The sequence below is a fragment of the Gigantopelta aegis genome, chromosome 13 (genome assembly GCF_016097555.1).
Source record: "Gigantopelta aegis isolate Gae_Host chromosome 13, Gae_host_genome, whole genome shotgun sequence".
NCBI classification, from domain to species: domain Eukaryota; kingdom Metazoa; phylum Mollusca; class Gastropoda; order Neomphalida; family Peltospiridae; genus Gigantopelta; species Gigantopelta aegis.
The window spans coordinates 18,936,882-18,963,291 of NC_054711.1; the positions used below are offsets into that span (position 1 = coordinate 18,936,882).

General features: G+C 39.1%; 1 protein-coding gene across 5 annotated transcripts; it reads left to right on the forward strand.

Annotated features, from left to right (window-relative positions):
* Nucleotides 1-243: 243 nt before the first annotated feature.
* Nucleotides 244-19,451, forward strand: LOC121387812. 5 transcript variants are annotated; one of them, XM_041519024.1, is made up of 3 exons: nucleotides 244-371; nucleotides 4,824-4,920; nucleotides 18,319-19,451. In XM_041519024.1, exons 2-3 carry the CDS (start codon nucleotides 4,824-4,826, stop codon nucleotides 19,050-19,052), a joined length of 831 nt encoding a protein of 276 aa, XP_041374958.1. In that variant the 5' UTR covers nucleotides 244-371; the 3' UTR covers nucleotides 19,053-19,451. The 5 variants fall into 5 exon arrangements, with proteins under 5 accessions (XP_041374958.1, XP_041374961.1, XP_041374962.1 ...); XM_041519027.1 differs by lacking the exon at nucleotides 18,319-19,451 and adding an exon at nucleotides 15,100-16,241; XM_041519028.1 differs by lacking the exon at nucleotides 18,319-19,451 and adding an exon at nucleotides 12,951-13,959.
* Nucleotides 19,452-26,410: the final 6,959 nt, after the last annotated feature.

Here is a 26,410-nt window from a genome sequence, read left to right on the forward strand (position 1 = left end):
ATGTAAGCCTAAAATTAAGTGTGTAGCCTACGTGTGTGAATTTGTGGTTTTGTACGTATATATAGCCTGTGTGCGTGTGCGTATATGTGTGTGTACACAATGTGTACGTGTGTGTATGTGTGTGGACGTGTGTGTGTATTTGTATGTATGTCTATGTACATGCGCTCGTGCGTATTTGTGTGTGAGGCTATAACATTAAATGTCTGCTCAAATTACTGGTGTAATGCGCCAGAAATAGACCTACAGATATCGAATGAACTTTGATTCCTGAATCACAGTGGTCACAGTGAAACTCAAGAATTGAGAAGGCTATAAAATTGCAGCTTGTAGAAATTGCCATAGCACGGGTATTCTTATGACAGATTAACAAGGTATGTCTCAGGAATGGGGTTGAGAGGGTGCGGTGAGTATGCCTAGTCATTGTGGGGCATTTTCCGTGTATATAGCCAATTAACTCATGCTATATACACGACCGCTGTGTTTATAGCCATCCGGGGATCCCTTGTAGGGACGCGTGTGCAGCTAGCCCGAGTAAATAACGAATCCATGACGTTTCGCCTCCAGTTTGACCTGTTCGCCCCATGTACCAGTTAGGCATGTGGTGGCGAGCTGACTGGGGCCCGGAACCGTCTAAACATCCGACCAGCACTCTTTACAGGTTGGACTATACCAATTCAAATCCCATAGGCGACCATGTTAACGTTTGTGTTTAAAAACACTATATGCAATATATCAACCAAACTGTGACCCATAAATATCAGTACTACAACCCCTACCTCAAAGTATTAACTGCAGAAAATGGTACCTTTCATGGCTCATTTTCGGTATAACCAGATGTTTCTGCAACACCCCTAGTTTCGCACAAAATTTTAGTACTTTTTTTTACAGGTACCCCATACATGTTCCAAGCACAAGGCTACTTGACACGGTGGTACTACATCAAATAAAATTGCATACATTTTTAGCCCAGATGAAACTAAATTTTTTTACAACCAACACACTCACATTTATAACCAATCACAGGACTTGTGGTGTTAACTTCTCTATCAAAAGTTCGCTACACCTCGAACTTCGACCCAGCCGGAAATTAATTGGTATAGTGCAACCTATACTAATAACATACATGTTTCAAAAGGTGGTGAATCATGTGTTTTTATGACAACCAGGATCTGGTGTCTTCTGACATAAACTGACAACCTCACTGAAACTGTTGTTTCTACAGTGCAACCTAATTTAATGTACACCTCACAAAACACATGTATTTTGTACAGTTTTGTACAAATGCAATATGTCATATTTGAAAAAATAATTTTTTTAAAAATAATACTCCTGAAGATATTTATTGTCAGATGTGTGTGTGTGCTCAGCTATATATGTAGAGACAGCATGGCTATTCAGAGTACCTCAACTCCTTAAACTTATTCCATTGAAACACATGTACTTGACTGACCCCTAGATTATGAAGACCTCAATAGGCACATCAAAGAAATATCAGTATTAAAAAAATACAATGTCTGAGGAAGGAAAAACCAACATGACTGCATCTGTATGAAGTAATGACTTAATGTCCTGCACATCACTGTTGGAAAAAAATCCTGTATGCTGAGTGTGGGCATCTTCAAGTTACCATGTGCGGGAATTTCAAATCCATCAGCTATGCAGATTTTCAAATTGGACCATCAAAACCATTGGCAGCCACCAATATTCCTGACTATATTTTATGTATACCCTACTGCAGTTGGAGGTTTTAAAAATTTTTGATATCTGGAATTATCATGCAGCTTTCGCATATTTATTTTTGATTCATTACTAAAAAAACCTGTTTTTAAGTGACATAATTACCCGAACATCTATTTTATTGCATTATTTTCTAATCCAGATCAATACAATATGTATATTGGATGTATTCCTACAATCTGTAATCCAGCATATCATTTAGCTATTAACATTGGATAATACAGCATTAACAATAAAATAAATCATCAAATTACACCAAGGTAGATAATCAAATCTGGAAAAATTGGTTCCCAAATCTAGTATACACTTAAAATACACTTCATGGGAGCAAACTAAGTGATTATTTTAAAAAAAGATTTGATCTGGAGACCTAAAGATATGTTTAACAAGCTTATTGTTATGTATAAATGAGAACAGAAGGCACAATAGTGACAAAAAATTTAATTATGGCTTTGGTAAAAAAATTCTTCAAAGTAAAAAAATGTTTCCCCTAAAACTACAAATTTGTCTAAAATATGACTTAGCACCCTATAAATATGCCAAAAGGACAATAAAAATCAAGGTCTTTAAAAAGTTAAGCTATCAGAAGTACACACATGAAACATTAACTATGTTTATAGAAGTTAAAGACATTATCCCAATATTGGCACATGTTATTTTTAATATAAAAATAAATTGCTATTAAAATCTAAGTTCAGACTGCCTAGATATATTAACATATTTAAGAGCAGTTGTATATGGCAAGTCAAACACCATGTAAATAAGAACATTCAAATCTGTATAGTATGAATTATAGGCCAAAACCAACTTTTCCTCAGTGCTAATTTTTGTTCAAACTCCATTCAGAGCTATGTACAGTAATTATTGTCAAGGTCAAGGTCATTGTGAACTTGCATGGCCGAGTGACGGCTAATTAATCAAATAGTGTAGTTTAATTTAATTAAATCACAAAAATCATAATCTTTTTTATTATGCACTGAATATGTGCTATAGGTTGGACTATACCAATTCAAATCCCATAGGCGACCATGTTAACGTTTGTGTTTAAAAACACTATATGCAATATATCAACCAAACTGTGACCCATAAATATCAGTACTACAACCCCTACCTCAAAGTATTAACTGCAGAAAATGGTACCTTTCATGGCTCATTTTCGGTATAACCAGATGTTTCTGCAACACCCCTAGTTTCGCACAAAATTTTAGTACTTTTTTTTACAGGTACCCCATACATGTTCCAAGCACAAGGCTACTTGACACGGTGGTACTACATCAAATAAAATTGCATACATTTTTAGCCCAGATGAAACTAATTTTTTTTACAACCAACACACTCACATTTATAACCAATCACAGGACTTGTGGTGTTAACTTCTCTATCAAAAGTTCGCTACACCTCGAACTTCGACCCAGCCGGAAATTAATTGGTATAGTGCAACCTACAGTCAGAGTATACCGAAAATGAGCCATGAAAGGTACCATTTTCTGCAGTTAATACTTTGAGGTAGGGGTTGTAGTACTGATATTTATGGGTCACAGTTTGGTTGATATATTGCATATAGTGTGTTTAAACACAAACGTTAACATGGTCGCCTATGGGATTTGAATTGGTATAGTCCAACCTATAAGGGCTAGTGGTGTGCAGTTAGAGGGAAAGAAAGAAAGAAATGTTTTATTTAACGACGCACTCAACACATTTTATTTACGGTTATATGGCGTCAGACATATGGTTAAGGACCACACAGATTTTGAGAGGAAACCCGCTGTCGCCACTTCATGGACTACTCTTTCCGATTAGCAGCAAGGGATCTTTTATTTGCGCTTCCCACAGGCAGGATAGCACAAACCATGGCCTTTGTTGAACCAGTTATGGGTCACTGGTCGGTGCAAGTGGTTTACACCTACCCAATGAGCTCAGGATTTGGAGTCGGTATCTGGATTAAAAATCCCATGCCTCGACTGGGATCCGAACCCAGTACCTACCAGCCTGTAGACCGATGGCCTGCCACCGAGGCCGGTCAGTTAGCGGGTTTCGGAAGTCTTGCCCTCCATTCTCAAGCATATTTTCTTTTTAAGAATATATTTTCTGGAGAAGCATGGGAAGCATGTGACGGCGAAGAATTTCATCCCGGTAGCGTACAGCTGTCAGGTTGCCTCGTACGAACACAAGTTCACTTCTGCCGGTGTATGAGATGGCTCTCCACATCATGACACTCACTCCACCGAATCTGTCAACTTGGGCGACGCAATTGTTGGCAAAACGTTCATTGCGGCGTCTGTAAACACGTTGTCGTTCATCACGTCGCTGTAGAAGGAAACGTGACTCGTCGCTGAACCATACTTGCCCTCAGTTTCCCAAATTTCATCCCTGCACCAGCGAACACGTAAATGTCGATGTTGATGTCGCAGGACGGGGCCAACATACGGTCTCCTAGCCCGAAAACCAGCTTCTCGAAGTCGGTTCCGAATGGTTTGTGCAGACACCCTTCTCAAACCATGTAGGCAGTTGGGTTACGAACCCGGATGTAGCGATCTTGTGCTGTAGTTATTATGCGAGGTCTTCTACTTTTGGGCCGGTCTTCAGCTGATTGAAATTGCTGGTACCTGTCCCAGAGACGTGCAATGGTGCTCTGATGGACGTTCATGTGGGGTGCGACTGCTGACTGTGATTCACCTAACTGGAGGCGGCCTATTGCAATGTTTCGATTCGGCAGGCTTAGTCTTGGCATCTTATAACTCGTCTACGTCGAAATGGAAATGAGGCATCATTGCGAGCATTGCAGCTTTAAATACCCATCACTACCCCAATCTTTTCCCCGAGTTTCACGTGCATTCGCCAAAATCTGACCATTTCACGACGATTTCCTGCAATTGTAGCAAAAAGTGCCACAACGTGTGTTAAATTTGTTTTAGGATGCATTTGGGCATGCTGTCCCATTCCAGGAACATTAACAAACATGGTCATTCAGCAACATTGTAAAATTGTTAAAAAAACCCCGATATTTTGTCAAATCAAACACTTTTCTTCTTTCGCGATCACCTATGCGTTTCTTTTTTGACAGAGTATGTAACGGTTTTTTTCAGATGAAAACTCTTCCTTATAAAGTGGAGACTAGCGAGGATGGTGGTAAATCAACAGTTCACTTTCCTGGCATATCATACTTAAGCTCAGGACCATCTGGTAAGTAAATAACACAAAACAATGAAAAGAGATGATGTAAAGCGCGGGTTATATGGGTCGAGCGGGTCCGGACACCTCTTTCTCAGGACGAATGTTTTTTTTGTTTTTTGTTTAGTTTTTTTGTGTGTATTGTTTTGTTGTTTATATGGGGATTTTATTTTTACATTCTTTAAAGTTCATACTATGCTAATATACAAGTTCCATTTAAGTAGATAAATTTATAACCCCCCCCCCCGCCCGCATTACAAATAATATACTAGGGACCATTCAACAATTAAGTGACGAAAAATATGGCTCTTTTTTATTCCTTCTTCTCCCATTGTAATGTTTTTTTTTTTTTTTTTTTTTTTTTTTTTTAAAGCCACATACCTTTAACACAGATACATTACAAACATGGATGATGATGAGATGAATGGTGTGAGACTTCTTGTCAGGGCCGTGCGCTGGGACCCATTTTGTAATATGTATCCATTTTGTAATTAAAAAAAACCCGACCCATTTTGTAATAAGTACACATCTTGTAGTAAAACATGACCCATTCTGTAATAAACATAGGTACCCATTTTTTAATAAAAATTACCCATTTTGCAATAAATACTTTAAAACACTGGAATATGACCCAGGTATTAAATATATATTTAACATTTTTAATAATATTAACATTCGTTGACAGAGGGATCCCACTAAGAAGATTTTACGTAGACCAAATGACATTCCCTTTTCCATCCGGTGTTCCACTACTGATATATCAAAAACTAGGTAGGCCTATGTACTGTGGTTAGTGACCAATGCGGATGTGGCTAGTTATTATTTTCATTAGTCTTTGTTGAAAATTATCGGAGAATCTGACTAAAAATATGTGACATTTATAATTTCGCAATTATCGTTAAACTATCTCGGTATCACCCGAGTTCGGGGTACTCAGAACCTGCAGCGAACCGTAAGGATGTGGACACGTTAATATAGTCCCCTTCCCTTCCCTGCAGTGTATCATATATAATAATTGGTTTGCTTGCAAATTCAATAGTGATTTACAATGTTTGTATCGTCTTATGGTCAATTCATACTTTGATTGGCGAACTCATGGGCAACTGATTTGTTTTATTAGATAAACTAAAACGCATTGAACGAATGCGCACAAAACGTTAATATGAACTGTGTTAAAACCATACTGAATTGACTGAACAATGAGGCTTAGGTTTGAACAGCAGGAGGGCTGGGCGAGTCAACTACTCGCCGACAAGAATCAACTACTCGCCGACAAGAATCAACTACTCACCGACAAGAATCAACTTTGAACTACTCGCCGACCAGAGTCAAGTACTCGCCGATAAGAGTCGTCGATGAAGTAGACATCCAGCTTAAGAATGGACTTTTACAACTCTAAACATGTTTCATAATTTGGAATTTAATTATACATTTTTAAATACATATTTTATTTAAACTATGCAGTTTTTAACCATGCAACAATAATTATACAATTTTAATTATATCAATTTAAGTATATCTTTTTAATGTTATAACCAATGGAAATTGATTTGTATCATTCATTCATTCATTTCAGCTTATTTTCGTGCTTATATCTGATTAAGGTTCAAGCACGCTGTCCTGGGCTAACACCTCAGCTATCTGGGCTGTCTGTCCAGGACAGTGGATTAGCTGTTTGTTGTTAGTGGTTAGTGAGAGAGAAGAGGGTGTAGTGGCCTTACACCTACCAATTGAGTCGGTAAAACTCGCTCTGGGTGGTGGCCGGCACCGAGCTGCGAACCCTGTACCTTAAATATCAGCCTTATGTCCGAAAGCTTAACCACGACACCACCGAGGCCGGTGATTTGTATCAATACGCAATGGTGCACGAGTTCAGTCAAGGGATATAAAATAAATAAATAAATGAAAATAAAATAAAATAAAATTATTGGGAACAAATCTGAATGAAAAAACCCTTATTCCATGATCAAAATCATATATCTGCACATGACGGAAGGAAAGAAATATTTTATTTAACGACGCACTCAACACATTTTATTTACAGTTACATGGCGTCAGACTTATGGTTAAGGACCACACATATGTTGAGAGAGGAAACCCGCTGTCGCCACTTCATGGGCTACTCTTTTCGATTAGCAGCAAGGGATCTTTTATATGCACCATCCTACAGATAGGGTAGTACATACCACGGTTTTTGCCCCTGCGCGTGCTGTAACCTCACCGGTGTGCAGGGGTGTAACATTCTCTTTGAGAATGGCCAATACAGCAAAAATTGAAATTTTGAGTAAAAGTCAGTATCTATCTGTGGTGTTTGTATATACTACTCAAAAGAATTTAAGGGTCAGACGATATTTTCGACATTATTTTCTGAATGTCAATTATATTAGCTAGACCATAATGTCACGCATGGTATTGTTCCATTTTGACGAAAGTGGGTCTAAGCAACCCATAAATGAATTAAAATCCACTGTCATTGACACTGTCGACTAGTTCTAATGGCAAAAACATGATTACATTTGCACGTAAATTAGGGCGAAAGCGAAAGGTCTGCTAAGTGCCCATAACTTGCTTTTTCACAAAGCGCTTCATTTGCACGCTTTGCACGTGTATTCCATGTTCCCAATGCTGAATTTCCGTATAATTGGAGCTTGCGTTTGTGTACGGTGCACACTGCAAATTCGACAATGGTACGACTTCAACTGACTATCGAAGATCGAGGAAGGGCTATTGCTTGGCTTCAGGATGTCAATACGCAAAGAAATGTTTTTCTGAGACTTGGTGTCAGTCAGAGTGTCGTTGGCCGACTGTGGCAACGGTACCAAGCAACGAATTCTGTTCGAAATCATCCACGTTCGGGAAGACCCCGAAGCACTACAAATAGAGAGGACCGCTGCATCACCAATATGGCTCTACGTCAACGCACAACCACTGCACGCCGATTACGTGACAATCTGCGGACTGCGACTGGAACTCGAGTGTCTGATCAAACCATACGCAATTGTCTGAGAGCCAATAATCTACGCTGCCGTCGCCAGGCTGTTCGACCACCACTCCTACCACGTCACAGAACGGCCAGACGTCACTGGTGCACGCTTCATCTGCGATGGCAACGTGTTCAGTGGGGTCGAGTGATGTTCACTGATGAGTCCAGGTTTAGTCTCCAGTTCAGCGACGGTCGGTTTCGTGTCTACAGACGTCCTGGGGAGCGCTTCGCTGACGTTAACGTTAGACAACGTCACCGGTTCGGTGGTGGCAGCGTCATGGTGTGGGGCGGCATCTCTATCCACCACAGGACCCCCCTCTATGTGGTGGATGGCAATCTGAATGGAATCCGCTATCTGAATGAGATTATCCGGCCGTTGGTTCTCACAGGCCTTCAGCAGATTGGCGGCGGGGCAGTTCTGCAGGATGACAATGCCAGACCCCACCGCGCCAGGGTGGTAACGGACTTTCTCAGACAACAAGGTATCGCCAGGATGGATTGGCCAGCATATTCGCCTGACTTGGCCCCAATAGAGCACGCCTGGGACGAATTAGGCAGGAGAGTTCGGGATAACCATGCCCCTCCGGCCAACCTTTATGATCTGGGTCAACTTCTTATGGCAGAGTGGCAGGCCATTCCCCAAGAGTTCTTCAGACGTCTGATCAACAGCATGAGGCAACGATGTGTCGAGTGTATTCGCGCCAGGGGTGGATTCACACACTATTAAACGAATGTTCTAATGTGTAAAATCCATGTTTGACAACCTTCAACTTTGACAGCATGTCATGTGACTTTCTTGTATACAGTGACGTTTATTTGTGGTTTTTTGTAAATATGGAACAATAAATAAAAATGTTGGTGTAGTTTACATCATCAATCTAATACACTCTGAAACTTATTTGGTTATAAATTTTTGACCCTTAAATTCTTTTGAGTACTATATTTTTGCACAGTTATTTACACTGTTTTTATTTAAATCTTGAATTTTTATATTGATATTGATCATCACCTTATTTGTTTGCATTACCATAGTTTGACACCCAATAGCCGATGTATTTTTCGTGCTGGGGTGTCGTTAAACATTCATTCATTCATACCACGGCCTTTGATATACCAGTCGTGGTGCACTGGCTGGAACGAGAAATAGCCCAATGGGCCCACCGACGGGGATCGATCCCAGGCCGACCGCGCATTGAGCAGATGCTTTACCAGTAGGATATGTCCCGCCCCTCTGCACATGACGGAGTCGAAATGAAGTTAGGCAAAGTCGTGATTGTTTCCACCATCCATTATCCTTAGGAGGACCGTCACTCGCCAAGGAGATCCGTAACAGGAAATTCCATCCTTCCTGCACCGGCTGTAAGAGGACTGCCATTCCCACCATTAAACCCAAACTTGCACAGGATAGAGTTCACTATAAAGCTGTGATGGCATTCACTCATGAATCTCTGTAAAAACTGATAATATTAGGTGTTCGCGAAAGTTGAGCATATCCTGCTATAGAGCTTAACTCCAGAAGTTTCTGCTATATGTCCAGCTTGTGCTGCTACTATAGCTGTAGGATATGCTACCGATATAAACTGCGTTTGTAGAACTATAACACCAAGATACACTGCTGCTAAAAGCTACAACCCCAGGACGTATTCCCAATTTCAGGAGACACTGCTACAAAGCTTTAACACCAGTTGGTGCTTCTACTATAGCTGTAGGATATGCTACTGATATAAACTGCGTTTGTGGAGTAATAACACCAGGAGACACTGCTGCTAAAAGCTACAACTCCAGGACATATTCCCAATTTCAGGAGATATACTACAACGTTTTAACACCAGGAGACACTGCTACTGCAGAGCTATGCCCCCAGTAGTAACACTGCTACAGATCTATAAAGCCTAGAAGGTGCTGCTACTGTAAAGCTATCATTTGAGCAGTTACTACTATAGTATAACCCAAGGATAATATGGACCTGGAACTACGGGAGGTACTACCATAAAACGAGGGTGGGATGTAGCTTAGTGGTAAAGTGCTCGCTTGATGCGCGGTCGGTTGGGGATCGATCCCCGTCGGTGGGCCCATTGGGCTATATCTCGTTCCAACCAGTGCACCACGACTGGCATATCAAAGGCCGTGGTATGTGCTGTTCTGTCTGTGGGAAAGTGCATATAAAAGATCCCTTGCTGCATTAGGAAAATGTAGCGGGTTTCCTCTGATGACTACGTGTCAGAATTACCAAATGTTTGACATCCAATAGCCGATGATTAGTTAATCAATGTGCTCTAGTGTTGTCGTTAAACAAAACAAAATTTTAATTTTTAACCATAAAACTCAGGAATGTATTGCTACTACTAACCTATAACTACAGCAGCTACTGCTGTTATAGAGTTATAACTAAAAGGGATACCGCTACCACAAAGATATATTGCTACTATAGAGCTACGACTCCAGAATCTACTATTATTATATAAGAATTGTTTCTCATTTTTTAGGAATTTATCGATGTATAAAAGTCACAAATGGTATAAAATCGCGTAGCGTAGCGAAGCGATTTTATACTACATTTGTGACTTTTATACATCGATAAATTCCTAAATTTTTTTAGAAACAATTCTTATAATTACAAACAGTACAAGAAGTGTACCTTAAAACACTCAAAAATAATTTCTTTCGTTCTTACCGTCAACCATGTTCTGTAAATAAGCGTAGGAATACATGTATACATACTATTGGAAATTGTCCGCTAAAAATAAAAATAAGTGTTGAATCAACAAAAACAGTGTATATATCTTTATTATAACTTCTTTTAAAAAAATGAAACAATTTCATGTGCAGATTTGTCTTGTGTTTTTCTATCGCAAAGTGACCTTGATATTAACTTTTGTTTACGTGTAGTGACTGTTGGTGTTGTGCGGTTATTTCGATCTTGGTCTTCCGTGATGACGTATTTTTATGAGGTTTATGGAAGGATAACGCTTGGTTTTTTAGTGACGTCAGCCAATCAGAATACAGTAAATCGTATAAATTCGGAAAGTTTGTAATTATAAAGTTATAACTACAGGAGCTACAACTCCAGGAATTACTGTAACTATAAAGCTACAACTCCAGGTAATGCTACTCTGAAGCCATAGTTTCAAGATCCAGTGCTGTTAACAGCTATAACTCCATGAAATACTGCTACTATAAGACTATAACTCCATCAGATGCTGCTACTATAAGACTATAACTCCATGAAATACTGCTACTATAAGACTATAACTCCATCAAATGCTGCTACTATAAGACTATAACTCCATGAGATACTGCTGCTATAAGACTATAACTCCATGAAATACTGCTACTATAAGACTATAACTCCATCAGATGCTGCTACTATAAAACTATAACTCCATGAGATACTGCTACTATAAGACTATAACTCCATGAAATACTGCTAGTATAAGACTATAACTCCATCAAATGCTGCTACTTTAAGACTATAACTCCATCAGATGCTGCTACTATAAGACGATAACTCCATGACATTCTGCTACTATAAGACTATAACTCCATCAAATGCCGCTACTATAAGACTATAACTCCATGAGATACTGCTGCTATAAGACTATAACTCCATGAAATACTGCTACTATAAGACTATAACTCCATCAGATGCTGCTACTATAAGACTATAACTCCATGAAATACTGCTACTATAAGACTATAACTCCATCAGATGCTGCTACTATAAGACTATAACTCCTTGAGATACTGCTGCTATACGATTATAACTCCATGAAATACTGCTACTATAAGACTATAACTCCATCAGATGTTGCTACTATAAGACTATAACTCCATCAGGTGCTGCTACTATAAGACTATAACTCTATGAAATACTGCTACTATAAGACTATAACTCTATCAGATGCTGCTACTATAAGACTATAACTCCATGAATACTGCTGCTATAAGACTATAACTCCATCAGACGCTGCTACTATAAGACTATAACTCCATGAAATACTGCTACTATAAGACTATAACTCCATCAGATGCTGCTACTATAAGACTATAACTCCATCAAATGCTGCTACTATAAGACTATAACTCCATGACATTCTGCTACTATAAGACTATTATAACTCCATCAGATGCTGCTACTATAAGACTATAACTCCATGAGATACTGCTGCTACAAGGCTATAACTTTAGAAGGCACTGCTACTATAGAGATCAACTCCAGGTGATATTACTACAGTACTTTAAAGGTAAAACACCAACATTACTTTCTGTAGATATATCTCCAGGATGTACTGCTAATATAAACCTAAATATCTTTAGAAGGTACGTTTTATGTATTTCCTTAATTTCAACAGGTACTGCTGCTATTAAGCTGTAACGCTAGGAGAGAGTGTTACATTATTTTTCTCTGCTAAGGCAAAGGGCAGTAGGCGAAAATCGGTACAGAATTAGTTAAAGTATGAATGGGGGTGTTTGGAAATAGACAGAAATAACATGACTAGATACTAGAGAAATAGCGTTTTGAGACAGTTTACTCGGGAAACATTCATCTGCATAATCAAACTTTTATCTCATGAATTCCTTAAAGGACAAGAAAGTGATTTTCTCAAAATAGTTATATCACCAATTACTGCCTATTTGGCAGGTACCTTCATAAAACTATATCTCTTGGAGTTATTAATGCAGACTTATAAGATCAGATATGAAGAGACCACGGTAAAAACTATCACAGTCAAATTTTACAGTCTTAGAGAAATAATTTTTTAAAGGTTGATGCTGCTTGAATGAAAGGAAATGTTTTATTTAACGATGCACTCAACACATTTACGGTTATATGATGTCACGATTCAATAATGAAGGCTATCATAATGATTTCTTTCACTAGAAGAAAAACAACAACAACTTGACCAGTTTCACAAATACACAATAAAACTATGATGTCGATAGATTAAAGACAGTGGGGAAATCTCAATTTCACCCAATTGTGACTTAGATTGGGGTTTTTTCCGTGGACTCTTCATAGAGCTATATCAGTAGTAAACTAATTTCTTGGAATTTTTAGGGATTCTGTCACCATGGGGCATCATGAAGTGTATGGAAGCTGGACGAGCCATTCGATCTGATCCTGTCAGATCAAACCTGACTGGATTCATCATAGAACAGACCTTTGACTTCAACTGGGAGAACATTACTTGTGCCAATCTCAAAGTGACTTTCCCATACACCATAACACTGGACATTGCTGGGGTTGGCAGGACATCGCTGCAATGGAAACAGACGATGATTAACAGCCTGGATGGATCGTGTCTGGCAACCGGTTTAGTTCGGTCTGTCCTGGTGGATCCGACAACCAGACGACCGAGGGAAATTCCTCCAGAGTTTAAGGAAAAAAAGTCTCACCTCGTTACACTGTCGTTTCCCATTATAGATGTTCCTGAGATACCTGATGTTCATTTCCGCCTTCCATTCACAGTTCTTTACAGTGATACTGACCTAAACAGGCATTTGAATCAGGCTTCTTTTGTCAAGCACGCATACAACTGTGTGTGGAAAGCAAACCGAATCCACCCATTTCATAATTTTCGTAAAGATATCGGTGAACAGCCGCTGATGAACATTTCCATCTTGTACAAGGGTGAAGCACTTGAAGGAGATCAGCTCGTCTGTTCTTGTTGGCAAGACAAGATCCAACTGCAGCACATTTACGCAGTGATTACAAACAATAACAGAGTGTTGGCGTACTTCAAAATGACGTTCGATGTTCAGGTGGAATCAAAACTCTGAATCTACGTTTCGTTTACCAAATTACAGCCATTTACAAGTAATGCGTATTGAGATGTTTTTTGTGAATTCAAGAACAAACCATAGCACATCACACAGTTATTATAAACAACGACAGAGTGTTGGTATACTTCAAAATGATCTTCGAAATTCAAGAGGAATCACCCCGTCGGTGGCCCCATTAGGCTATTTCACATTCCAGCCAGTGCTCCACAACTAGTTTAACAAATGCCGTGGTATGTACTATCCTGTCTTTGGGATGGTGCATATAACAGATCCATTGCTGCTAATTGAAAAGAGTAGCCCATGAAGTGGCGACAGCTTGTTTCCTCTCTCTATATCTGTGTGGTCCTTAACCATATGTCTGACGCCATATAACTGTAAATAAAATTTGTTGAGTGTGTTGTTAAATAAAAGATGTCCTTCCTTCAAAAGGAATCAAAACCCTGAATCTAGTTTTAGAATTTTTTTTTAAAATGCGTATTAACAAACTAATTTTTCAACATTAAAAACAGTAACAGGTTCATGACAGATCAACAATCAATGCTGAAAATCAATAGCAAAATTGCACAGCTCGGTGTTTTTAATAAATACTTGTCATAAATGTGTTAGCTTAAGTATTTCCTGCTTTTAAATGTATAACGTGCTAGCAGTATATTATATATCTAGGTTAATGTATCAGTCGTGGGGCACCTTTTGTGACCGGAAAACACCCCAAAAAGCATTGAGGATGGTTAAATATACAAACCATCACATGGTAGGATGTGGATTTACTATTCTGCCTACGGGAACGTCCATAAAATAAATCTGTTGATAACTCCCATCTCTCTTTCTCATCAAAGTGACAAAATAATCGTGCATTAGGCATCACATATCTATAATTCCATGAGGTACTGCTGCTACAAAGATACAACTCCGGGAGATATTGTTATGATAAAGTTATAACACCAGGGTGTAGTGTTATTACGGAACTATAACTTAAGGAGATACTTCTATTATAAAGCAACATCTCCAGTGGTTACTGCCATGATACAACTACAACACCAGTAGGCACTGCTACTACAGCTATATTAAAAGGAAATATTATATAGAGCTAGACATCCAGCAGGTACTGCTATTATGAGATTATAACTCCAAGAGATACTTCCACTTTGGAGTTATAATTCCTGGAGGTAGTGCTACTGTAAAGCTCTAACTACAAGAGTTACAGCTACTGCTACTATAATGAAGGCTATCAGGATGATTTCTTTTACTGGAAAAAAAAAAAAAAAACTTAACCAGTTTCACAAATACACAATTAAACTATGAAGTCGATAGATTAAGACCGTGGGGAAATCTCAATTTCTTTAAATTGAGACTGAGATTGTTTTTTTCCAATGGACCCTTCATATAGCTATATCAGTCATACATTTATTTCTTGCTATTTTTAGGGATTCTGTCACCATGGGGCATCGTGAAGTGTATGGAAGCTGGACGAGTAATTCGAATTTATCCTGTAAGTTCAAATCTGACCACATTCATGATAGAACAGACCTTTGACTTCAACTGGGAGAACATTACTTGTGCCAAGCAAAACGTGACTTTTCCATACACCATAACACTGGACCTTGCTGGGATTGGCAGGACATCACTGCAATGGAAACAGACGATGGTTAACAGCCTGGATGGATCGTGTCTGGCAACCGGTTTAGTTCGGTTGGTCCTGGTGGATCCGACAAGCAGACGACCGAGGGAAATTCCTCCAGAGTTTAAGGAAAATAGGTCTCACCTTGTTAAACTGTCTTTTCCCATTATAGATGTTCCTGAGATACCCGGTGTTCATTTCTGCCTTCCATTCACAGTTCTTTACAGTGATACTGACCGAAACAGGCATTTGAATCAGGCTTCTTTTGTCAAGCATGCGTACAACTGTGTCTGGAAAGCAAACCGAATCGACCCGTTTCATAGTTTTCGTAAAGATATTGGTGAACAGCCGCTGATAAACATCTCCATCTTGTACAAGGGTGAAGCACTTGAAGGAGATCAGCTCGTCTGTTCTTGTTGGCAAGACAAGATCCAACTACAGCACATTCACGCAGTGATTACAAATAATAAGAGAGTGTTGGCGTACTTCAAAATGGCCTTCGATGTTCAAGCGGAATCAAAACTCTGAATCTTCGTTACGTTTACCAAATTACAGCCTTTTACAAGTAATGCTTATTCAGATGGGTTTTTTTAGCAAGTCAAGAACAAACCATAGCACATCCAAAATGATCTACGATATTCAAGAGGATTCACCCCATTGGTGGCCCCATTGGGCTATTTCTTGTTCCAGCCAGCGCTCCACAACTAGTTTAACAAAGGCCGTGGTATGTACTATCCTGTCTGTGGGATGTTGCATATAACAGATCCCTTGTTAATGAAAAGAGTATCCCATGAAGTCTTTTAGCAAATTAAAAGAAATGCGTATTAACAAACTTTAATTTTTCAACAATTAAAAACAGTAACAGGTTCATGACAATTCAACAATCAATGCTGAAAATCAATAGCAAAATTGCACAGCTCGGTGTTTTTAATAAATACTTGTCATAAATGTGTTGTTTTAAGTATTTCCTGCTTTAAAATGTATAACGTGCTAGCAGTATATTATATATCTAGGTTAATGTACCAGTCGTGGGGCACCTGTTGTGAAAGGGTAAAACACGAAAGAATTGAGGATGGTTAAACGTACAAACCGTAACATGTTAGGAAGTGGAACGTCCATAAAATAAATTTGTTGATATCTCCCATCTCTCTTTCTGAACCAAGTGACAAAATAATCATGCATTAGGCATCAAATAGCTATAATTCCTTGAGGTACTGCAGCTATAAAGATACAACCCTAAGTCCAGAAGGCACTACTATTATAAAGCTATACTTCCAAAATATAGTATAACTATAGGGCTATACATCTTTAATAGAAGTTACTGTTTCCATATAGCTATAATTCAGGATATATTGCCACTATAAAGCTATAACTCCATGAGGTACTACTACTGTCTTGCTCCAAGGGCTACTGGGGGCGGGATGTAGCCCAGTGGTAAAGCGTTCGCTTGATGTGCGATTGGTCTGGGATCGATCCCCGTCGGTGGGCCCATTGGGCTATTTCTTGTTCTAGCCAGTGCACCACGACTGGTATATCAAAGGCTGTGGTATGTGCTATCCTATCTGTGGGATGGTGCATATAAAAGATCCCTTGCTGCTAATCAAAAAGAGTAGCCCATGAAGTGGCAACAGCGGGTTTCCTGTCTCAATATCTGTGTGGTCCTTAACCATATGTCCGACGCCATATAACTGTAAATAAAATGTGTTAAGTGCGTTGTTAAATAAAACATTTCCTTCCAAGGGCTACTGCAATCACAGAGCTCTTTTTCTCTTATCTTCATGTATATGGAACAGAGCTATCCCATGACAGAAAGCCATGTAAGAAATTTCTATCTTACATGGGATATCACGCGCTTGTGTTTAACATGGGGTCGTTGGTAATATATGACGTCATATTAATGTGAGGTCATTCTAAAGTTTTAAATTAATATTTTGTTATTAAACCTTCATTTTAAAAGCTATCTTGTTAATTTATAGTGTTAAATTTTATTTAACACATGAAACAAACACGGCAAATACGATAGTGTAGTTTATTTATGACAAAATGGTCAAATAAAAAGAATTACTTGTTCAGCCATCTTTGTCTGTTCATGTAAAATAATGGTTTATTTATCGAATGAATGGCAGAAAAAGACTCCATCATATGCGGTCATGTGGCAAGCCTCGTCCCAGGTCGAAATTTTCACCACCTCGGGTTTACTTTTTTTTTAATCCCACATGATCGCATATGATGGAGTCTTATAATCTTTTCCAGAAGTACCTGCTTCTCTATGGCTATAATTCTAGAACATGCTGCCACTATAGAGCTATAATCCCAGGAGATGCTGCTGTTATACTGTCCTACTAAGGCAAACGACGTTATGTGAAACGCTGTATGAACTGTGATATTTTGAAATAAGCATCACAATAAAGTAGCCAAATACCAGATAATTCTCTTCCCGAGACGTTAACGTCAAGAAACAAAATCATTCTGTTGCTTAATTAAAGCGTTATAAGATGAATGAAAGACAGAATGTGATTTTGTTGAAATGGTTAATTCACCAGTTCTTGTCTGTTTACCTTTTCAGGACAGCATAGAGTCATAGCTTCAGCAGGTTCTTCTATAAAGCTACAACCCGTGGAGTTGTTGCTATAGAGTTATAACTTCAGGTATAGCTGCAGAAGGACTATTAATAACTTAGTTTATTCTTTATGATTTTTGGGTTGATCCCCGTCGGTGGACCCATCAGGTTATTTCTCGTTCAAGCCAGGGATATGTGCTATCATGTCTGTGGGATGGTGCATATAAAATATCCCTTCTTACTAATGGAAACATGTAGCGGGTTTCTTCTCTAAGACAGTTAAAATTACCAAATGTTTGACATCCAATATTTTATGATTAATAAAGCAATGTGATCTAGTGGTGTTGATAAACAAAACATACTATAACTTTAACTTTTTTGTGCTACTAATGGAACAATGTTCAGAGTTTCCTTTCCAAGACTATATTTTGGAATTACCAAATGCTTGACTTTTGTGATTTTCAGGGCTTCTCACACCATGGGCTATCTTGCAGTGCATAGAAGGAGGACAGATCGTGGGACTTACTAATACAGTTTTAAGAAGATCAAACATGTTCACCATTATCATGTCGCAGACGTTTGACTTCAACTGGGAGAATATTGCTTATGCCAAGCGTGACATGACTTTCCCATATACCATCACACTGGACATTGTTGGGATTGGCAGGACATCGCTGCAGTGGAAACAGACGATGGTTAACAGTATGGATGGATCGTGTCTGGCAACCGGTTTAGTTCACATGGTGTTGATGGATTCGGCAAGCAGACGACCGAGGGAAATTCCTCTAGAGTTTAAAAAAAAGTATTGTCGCTTCGTTAAACAGTCTCCTTTTGCCGTTATAAATATTCCTGAAATACCTGCTGTTTGTGTCTCTCTTCCAGTCACTGTTCCTTACAGTGATATTGGCCCAAACAGTCATTTCAATCAGGCTTGTTTTTTCAAGCACGCATTCAATTGTGTCCGGAAAGCAAATCAAATTCGCCCATTTTATCGGTTTGGTAAAGATATCGGTGAACGGGCAATGAAAAAGAATTTCGTTTTGTTCAAGGGAGAGTCATTCGAGGGAGATCAGCTTGTCTTCTCTTGTTGGCAAGACAGGAACCAACCACAGCACATCCATACAGTGATTACAAACAACGACAGGGTGTTGGCATACATCAAAATGACCTTAGATATTCTTGAAGAATCAAAACTCTAAGACTGTGTCTTTTACCAAATTGCAGCTATTCACAAGTTGGATACTAGTATACGAAAATAAGTATTACGACAAACACACGGCACACCCACGCAGTGATTACAAACAATGACAGAGTGTTTGCATACTTCAAAATGATCTTCAATGTTCTGGAGGAATAAAAACTCTAAGACACTGTCCTTTACCAAATTGCAACTATTTACAAGTGGTTACTAGTATACGAAAATAAGTATCAAGTGTTTGTGAGGAACTAAAAGTAGTTACAAATACGTATTAACATCTTGTGAGCAACAATTTTTTTCAACACTAACATTCAACAGGTTATCACGGATTAACAATCAGTATTGACGATCAATAGAAATATTGCACAGTTAGATGTTGCTAATAAATACATATACGGTATAGTTTTAGCAAGCATTTATCTCCTTGAAAATGGAATATGGAAAATAATATATATATTGGTTACTGCGCTAATCATGGGGCACTCACCTGATGCTCGGTCGATCTAGGATCGATCCCCGTCGATGGGCCCTATTAGCCTATTTCTCATTATAGCCAGTGCACCATGGTTGGTATATCAAAGGCTGTTGTATGTGCTATCCTGTCTGTGGGACGGTGTATATAAATTATCCCTTGCTGCTATTGAAAAATGTAATGGATTGCCTCTGTAAGACTATATGTCAGAATTAACAAATGTTTGACATCCAATAGGCGATGACTAATAACTCAATTTGCTCAACTGGTTTCGTTAAACAAAAAAAACACACACAAAAAACCCCACACACCCCCCCCCCCCCCCCCCCCCAAAAAAAAAAAAACCAACAAAAAAACCCCAAAAAACAACTATATAACTTTAAATCTCTCTTCTACTATTTGTTCTGCCAAATGTCAAAATAGTCATATATTAGACGTCAAATAACCATAGGAGTGTCTGCTAGTATAAAGCTATAACACCAACAGGTATAGCTTCCATAAAGCTGCTATCTCGAGCTACTGCTACTGTAAAGCTATAAGAACAGGAGGTACTGCTACTGTAAAGCTATAAGAACAGGAGGTACTGCTACTGTAAAGCTATAAGAACAGGAGGTACTACTACTCTGAAGCTATAACAACAGTAGGTACTACCACTATGAAGCTGTAACAACAGGAGGTACTACTGCTATGATGCTATAACAACAGGAGGTACTACTGCTATGAAGCTATAACAACAGGAGGTACTACTGCTATGAAGCTATAACAACATGAGGTACTACTGCTATGAAGCTATAACAACATGAGGTACTACTGCTATGAAGCTATAACAACAGGAGGTACTACTGCTATGAAGCTATAACTCCAGATGATACATCTGCTATAACGCTATAACTCCAGGAGGTACTCATATTGTAAACTATAACTTCATGAGTTAATGCTACTATAAAACTATAACTCCAGGCCGTACTGCTATTATGAAGCTATAACTCCAGGATGTACTCGTACTGTAAACTATAACTCCAGGAGGTATTGTTACTATGAAGCTAAAACTCCAGGTGGTACTGCTACAATAAAGCTATAACTCCAGGATGTACTGCTAAAGCTAAAACTTCGGGAAGTACTGCTTTATGAAGATAAAACTTCATGAGGTACTGCTATTATGAAGCTATAACTCCAGCTGGTACTGCTACAGGAGGTACTGCTGCTATAAAGCTATAACTCCAGGAGGTACTGTTAAAGCTAAACCCCCAGGAGGTACTGCTATTATGAAGCTAAAACTCCATGAGGTACTGCTATTATGAAGCTAAAACTCAAGGCGGTATTGTTACAGGAGGTACTGCTATTATGAAGCTAAAACTCCATGAGGTACTGCTATTATGAAGCTAAAACTCAAGGCGGTATTGTTACAGGAGGTACTGCTATTATGAAGCTAAAACTCCATGATATACTGCTACTATGACGCTATAACTCCAGGCGGTATTGTTACAGGAGCTACTGCTATCATGAAGCTAAAACTCCAGGAGATACTGCTACTATGACGCTATAAATCCAAGAGGTACTGGTAATGTAAAGCTTCTATTTCAGGAGGTACTGTTACTGTAAAGCTTATCTACAGGAGGTACTGCTACTATGAAGCTATAACTCCAGGAAAAAGTAAAGTTTGTTTTATTTAACGACGCCGCTAGAGCACATTGATTTTTTTATCTTATCATCGGCTATTGGACGTCAAACATATGGTCATTCTGACACTGTTTTTAGAGGAAACCCGCTGTCGCCACATAGGCTACTCTTCTTACGACAGGCAGCAAGGGATCTTTTATTTGCGCTTCCCACAGGCAGAATAGCACAAACCATGGCCTTTGTTGAACCAGTTATGGATCACTGGTCGGTGCAAGTGGTTTACACCTACCCATTGAGCCTTGCGGAGCACTCACTCAGGGTTTGGAGTCGGTATCTCGATTAAAAATCCCATGCCTCGACTGGGATCCGAACCCAGTACCTACCAGCCTGTAGACCGATGACCTGCCACGACGCCACCGAGGCCGGTCTATAACTCCAGGAGGCACGGTTACTTTATAACTCCTGAACAGACAGCAATGAGAAAGCTGATCATGAGTTGTGTTTGCCCAGGACAGCATGCTTGAACCTTAATATAATATAATAACGAAAATAAGTATAAACAACAAACGAACGTATTGTGGTTTATTACCCATTCATATGTGTTGCAGGGAGACGAGTTTGTGACTTTAATTCAACATGGCTATGCCTGCTTTATTACCTTTAAGAAACTCCCTACATGTTATGTTTGGTTTGTTTATCAACTTATTTCATTCACTGCACAAGTCATGTTGACAAATGAACTGTTAATTGTATTCGGTTGACACGAAACGATAACAATATAGAGTGGATGAAAAGACTGGATTTTTTTCAGGGCAAATCTATAATATTGGTGTGGAGGGGTGTCGGGTATGATGTTCTTTAATTTTTTTCAAGTTTCTTAAAACTTTAAACTTAAATATCATTTTGATACTAAGATGGGCAAATGAAGTGTATTTATTTATTTATTTTATTTTATTTATTTGTTTATTTAATTGTTTAATGTATGTCTATATATATTATCCCACAGCCCCCTTTCCTTTCTCTTCTTTGAATTCCATCTTATTTCTTCCCGGTCTGACAACTCCTCCCATCTTTCAACTTCTTTCGCTGTCCACATCCACATCCCAGTCCTTGTCTCTTCATCTTGCGACGGGTGCTTGTTTCTTGTGGCTATCCGTACTACAAACCTGCAATTTCCCATCAGCTGTGGGCTTAGTCTGACCATTTCGTAGTGTTCAGTAGTTACTTCTCGCATAATTAAGATGCCCTTGTAACCACCTACTACCGGCGGTCGTTAGTAAGTACCGTGGGTCAGACCAGTAAAGAAGGGTTTTTTCCCCTCAACTCCCACAACCTCGCCACTTCCGACTGTCAGGAAAGGAAAGGAATGTTAGTTCAACGACACGTCAGCACATTTTAAAATTACAGCTGTTTTGGGTCTAACTGGTGATTATTTCGACCCTAACCACGGGGAAAGGACGGGACTTAGCCCAGTGGTAAAGCGCTCGCTTGTTGCGAGGTCGGTCAGGGATTGATTCCCGTCGGTGGGTCAAATAGGCTATTTTTCGTTCTTGCCAGTGCTCAACGACTGGTATATCAAAGGCCGTTGTATGTGTATCCTGTATGTGGGATGGTGCATATAAAAGATTCCTTGCTATTAATGGAAACGTGTGACTGTGTCAAAATTACCAAATGCTTGACATCCAATAGCCTATGATCAATAAATCAATGTACTCTAGTCGTGTCGTTAAACAAAACAAACCTTTAACTTTGGTCTGGAGGAAACCCGCTTCTGCCACATAAACTACTACGGAATAGTAGCATGGGTACTTTGTTTTGTTTAGCGACACCACTAGAGAACATTGATTTATTAATCATCAGCTATTGAAAATCAAACATTTGGTAATTCTGACACGTAGTTATCAGAGGAAACCCGCTTTATTTTTTTCTAATGCAGCAAGGAATAATTTATACGCACCATCGCACAGACAGAATAAAACGTAAGACGGCCTTTGATCTATCAATCGCGGTGCACTGGCTGGGACGATAAATAGCCCAAAAATGGCCCACCGACGGGCATCGATCCCAGACCGATCTCGCACCAAACGAGCGCTTTACCACTGGGCTACGTACGTCCCGGTCGGCAACTTTGGTAATGCACCTTTAAATGAAAGGTGTAGTATTTACATGTACATGTACGTGGGGATTATAGATAAGACATTTCATTACACTGACGTTAACAGTTAGGTTCACCAGTCTTACTAGTACTAAGCAAGAAACTCGCCCAGAGGCAGACCGGTGACCCGATACCCATACCACTGAAAGTGTTCAAGCACACCCGTCAAGGGATTGGTAAGGTTAGTTCATTTTGCACCAATATTTCTTGGTGATGGCTGAAGTAATATATAATTATGGGAGGGGCGTAACAAAGTGGTATAGCTCTAGCCTGAAGCGCGGTCGGTCTGGGATCGATTCCGGCGGTGGGCCCATTGGGCTATTTCTCGTTACAGTCAGTGCACCACGACTGGCATATCAGAGGCCGTGGTATGTACTATCCTGTCTGATGGATGGTGCATATAAACGATCTGTTGCTACTAATGGAAAACATTTAGTGGGTTTCCTTTCTAAGACAATATCTCAAAAATACTCATGTTTGACATCCAATAGTCGTCCATTAATAAATCATCGTGCTCTAGTGGTGTCGTTAAACAAAAAAACTTTAATATATAGTTCCCATGGCCGCTTGGGCGAATCCGAGATGATTTTTGGGAGTGGTGCTACTCATAACAAGAGCACTTACAGGAATGTCATGGGTGGATTTTGTGAGTAAACAGAGCTTTGAACGGGTTATCAATTTATCATAGCTCGTATAAAGTGTAAGGTATAAAGCACTATATTAAGTTGTGTGTATGTCACAGGACATTTCGTTGTTTTTGTTTAGATTTGGTTCGGTGTTTTTTTTGTTTTGTTTTTTTGTTAAAACTATTTCACTTTATTGAATTTTTGTTGTTGTTGTAAAGTGAGATTTTATATGGGCAATTGCAGCCCTCGATAGTGTGCTCCCCACCCCCTGAGTCTACCTCTTGACAGTAACAGTAAATTTCATTACGAAGTCTTTTATACATTGTTCAAAGACAGGACAGCACATACCATTCAAGATGCACATGAGGAAACGGGGGGTGGGGGGGGGGGGGGGCAAATCACAGAGGTTAATCGATCGAACAACCCCGTAGGTTGAGGCAGCGGGTACAGGTCCCTCCAACTCTATAACTGAAGAGGTTAGTGTATGCGTTGCACTCTCCCACCCCAAGCTGAATGGCGATCAAAAATCTAGATTTCTATGAATATATATATATATATATATATATATATATATATAGATAGATAGATAGATAGATAGATAGATAGATAGATAGATAGATACAGATATAGATAGATAGATAGATACATACATACATAAACACAACACACACACACACACACACACACACACACATATATATATATATATATATATATATATATATATATATATATATATATATATATATACAGGGCCGTAGCTAGGATTTTTTGTTGGGGGGGGGGGGCAACTAAGTAGTTAATAGTCTAAAACTCCTTAAACAGTCAAGAAGAGACTTTTCTTTAAGTTTCTATAATGCTTTCTGTATTTTTTCTGGGAGGGCAACTGCCCCCCTTGTCCCCCTCCCCCCCTTGCCCCCCCCCCCTCCCCCAGCTACGGCCGTGATATATATTGCTTTATTTTATTTTATTTTTACTCCGACTAATTATCTGGAAAGTTCACAAGAATGTAGGTCGTACTTCATGCTGTCAAATTAACAAATAGGTTTATGAAAACATGATTTTACAGATGGAATCGCTGGAAGATCCTGATATTTCCCATCCATTCAGAGATATCGTGCTTCCTAGCTGCCCGCTATTTCGCCCAGACTCAGATTCCAGCGGCGAAAGTAGGTGTGTAACTACGGTATATGAAGATTAATGCTAGGATCACACTACCAACTGTCACGACGGAGTTTTCCAACTCGACGGTTGCGTTGTAATTTGTCCCACATTCCTGACTTACGGCGGGTGCACCCACATTAACAACTAACCGTTGTATACGACGAGAATCGAGTTACAAGAGTTCTCAGTCTAGCACCTGGACAGTTGTGGAAGTCGTGAGATGGGCGAGTTGGCCAACCCCATCGTGGCAATTGGCGGTCTGAGCCTAGCCTAACGTGTGGATGTAGATTGAGATTTGTAATCATGTCATTTGTAAGTTAAAACCTGCGGGAAAAGGTCCTCACTTCCCCGTTTGCGCCTTCAATGTCCCTATAATAGTTAATGATATTATTGTTGTTGTTATTAGTATTACAACAACAACAACTACTACAACTACTACTACTACTACTACTGTTACTACTACTACTACTACTACTACTACTACTACTACTACTACTACTACTACTGTTACTAGTTACTACTACTACTACTACTACTACTGTTACTAGTTACTACTACTAATGAATGAATGAATGAATGAATGAATGTTTAACGACACCCCAGCACGAAAAATACATCGGCTATTGGGTGTCAAACTATGATAATGCAAATAAATAAAGTGATGATCAACATCAATATAAAAATTCAAGGTTTAAACAAAAACAGTAAAGAACTGTGCAAAAATACAAATACAAATATCACAGAATTTTACGGACACCGAATTTTACTAAACTTCAATTTGTGCTGTATTGGCCATTCTCAAAGAGAATGTTACACCCCTGCACCACGGTGAGGTTACAGCACGCGCAGGGGCTTACTACTACTACTACTGTTACTACTACTACTGTTACTACTACTACTACTACTGTTACTACTACTACTACTACTACTGTTACTACTACTACTACTACTACTACTACTACTATTACTGTTACTACTACTACTACTACTGTTACTACTACTACTACTCCTACTACTACTGTTACTACTACCACTACTACTACTGTTACTACTACTACAACTACTACTACTACTGTTACTACTACTACTACTACTGTTACTACTACTACTACTGTTACTACTACTACTACTTCTACTTCTACTACTACTACTACTACTACTACTACTACTACAACTACTACTACTACTACTACTACTACTACAACTACTACTACTACTACTTCTACTACTACTACTACTACTACTACTCCTACTACTCCTACTACTACTGTTACTACTACTACTACTACTACTACTGTTACTACTACTACTACTACTGTTAC

Bases quoted from the DNA above. Each gene is read 5' to 3' on its own strand.
- LOC121387812 (XM_041519024.1), top strand. From the start codon at position 4,824: ATGAAAACTCTTCCTTATAAAGTGGAGACTAGCGAGGATGGTGGTAAA. The intron at 4,921-18,318 runs GTAAGTAAATAA...TGTGATTTTCAG, and splicing joins CTTAAGCTCAGGACCATCTG to GGCTTCTCACACCATGGGCT.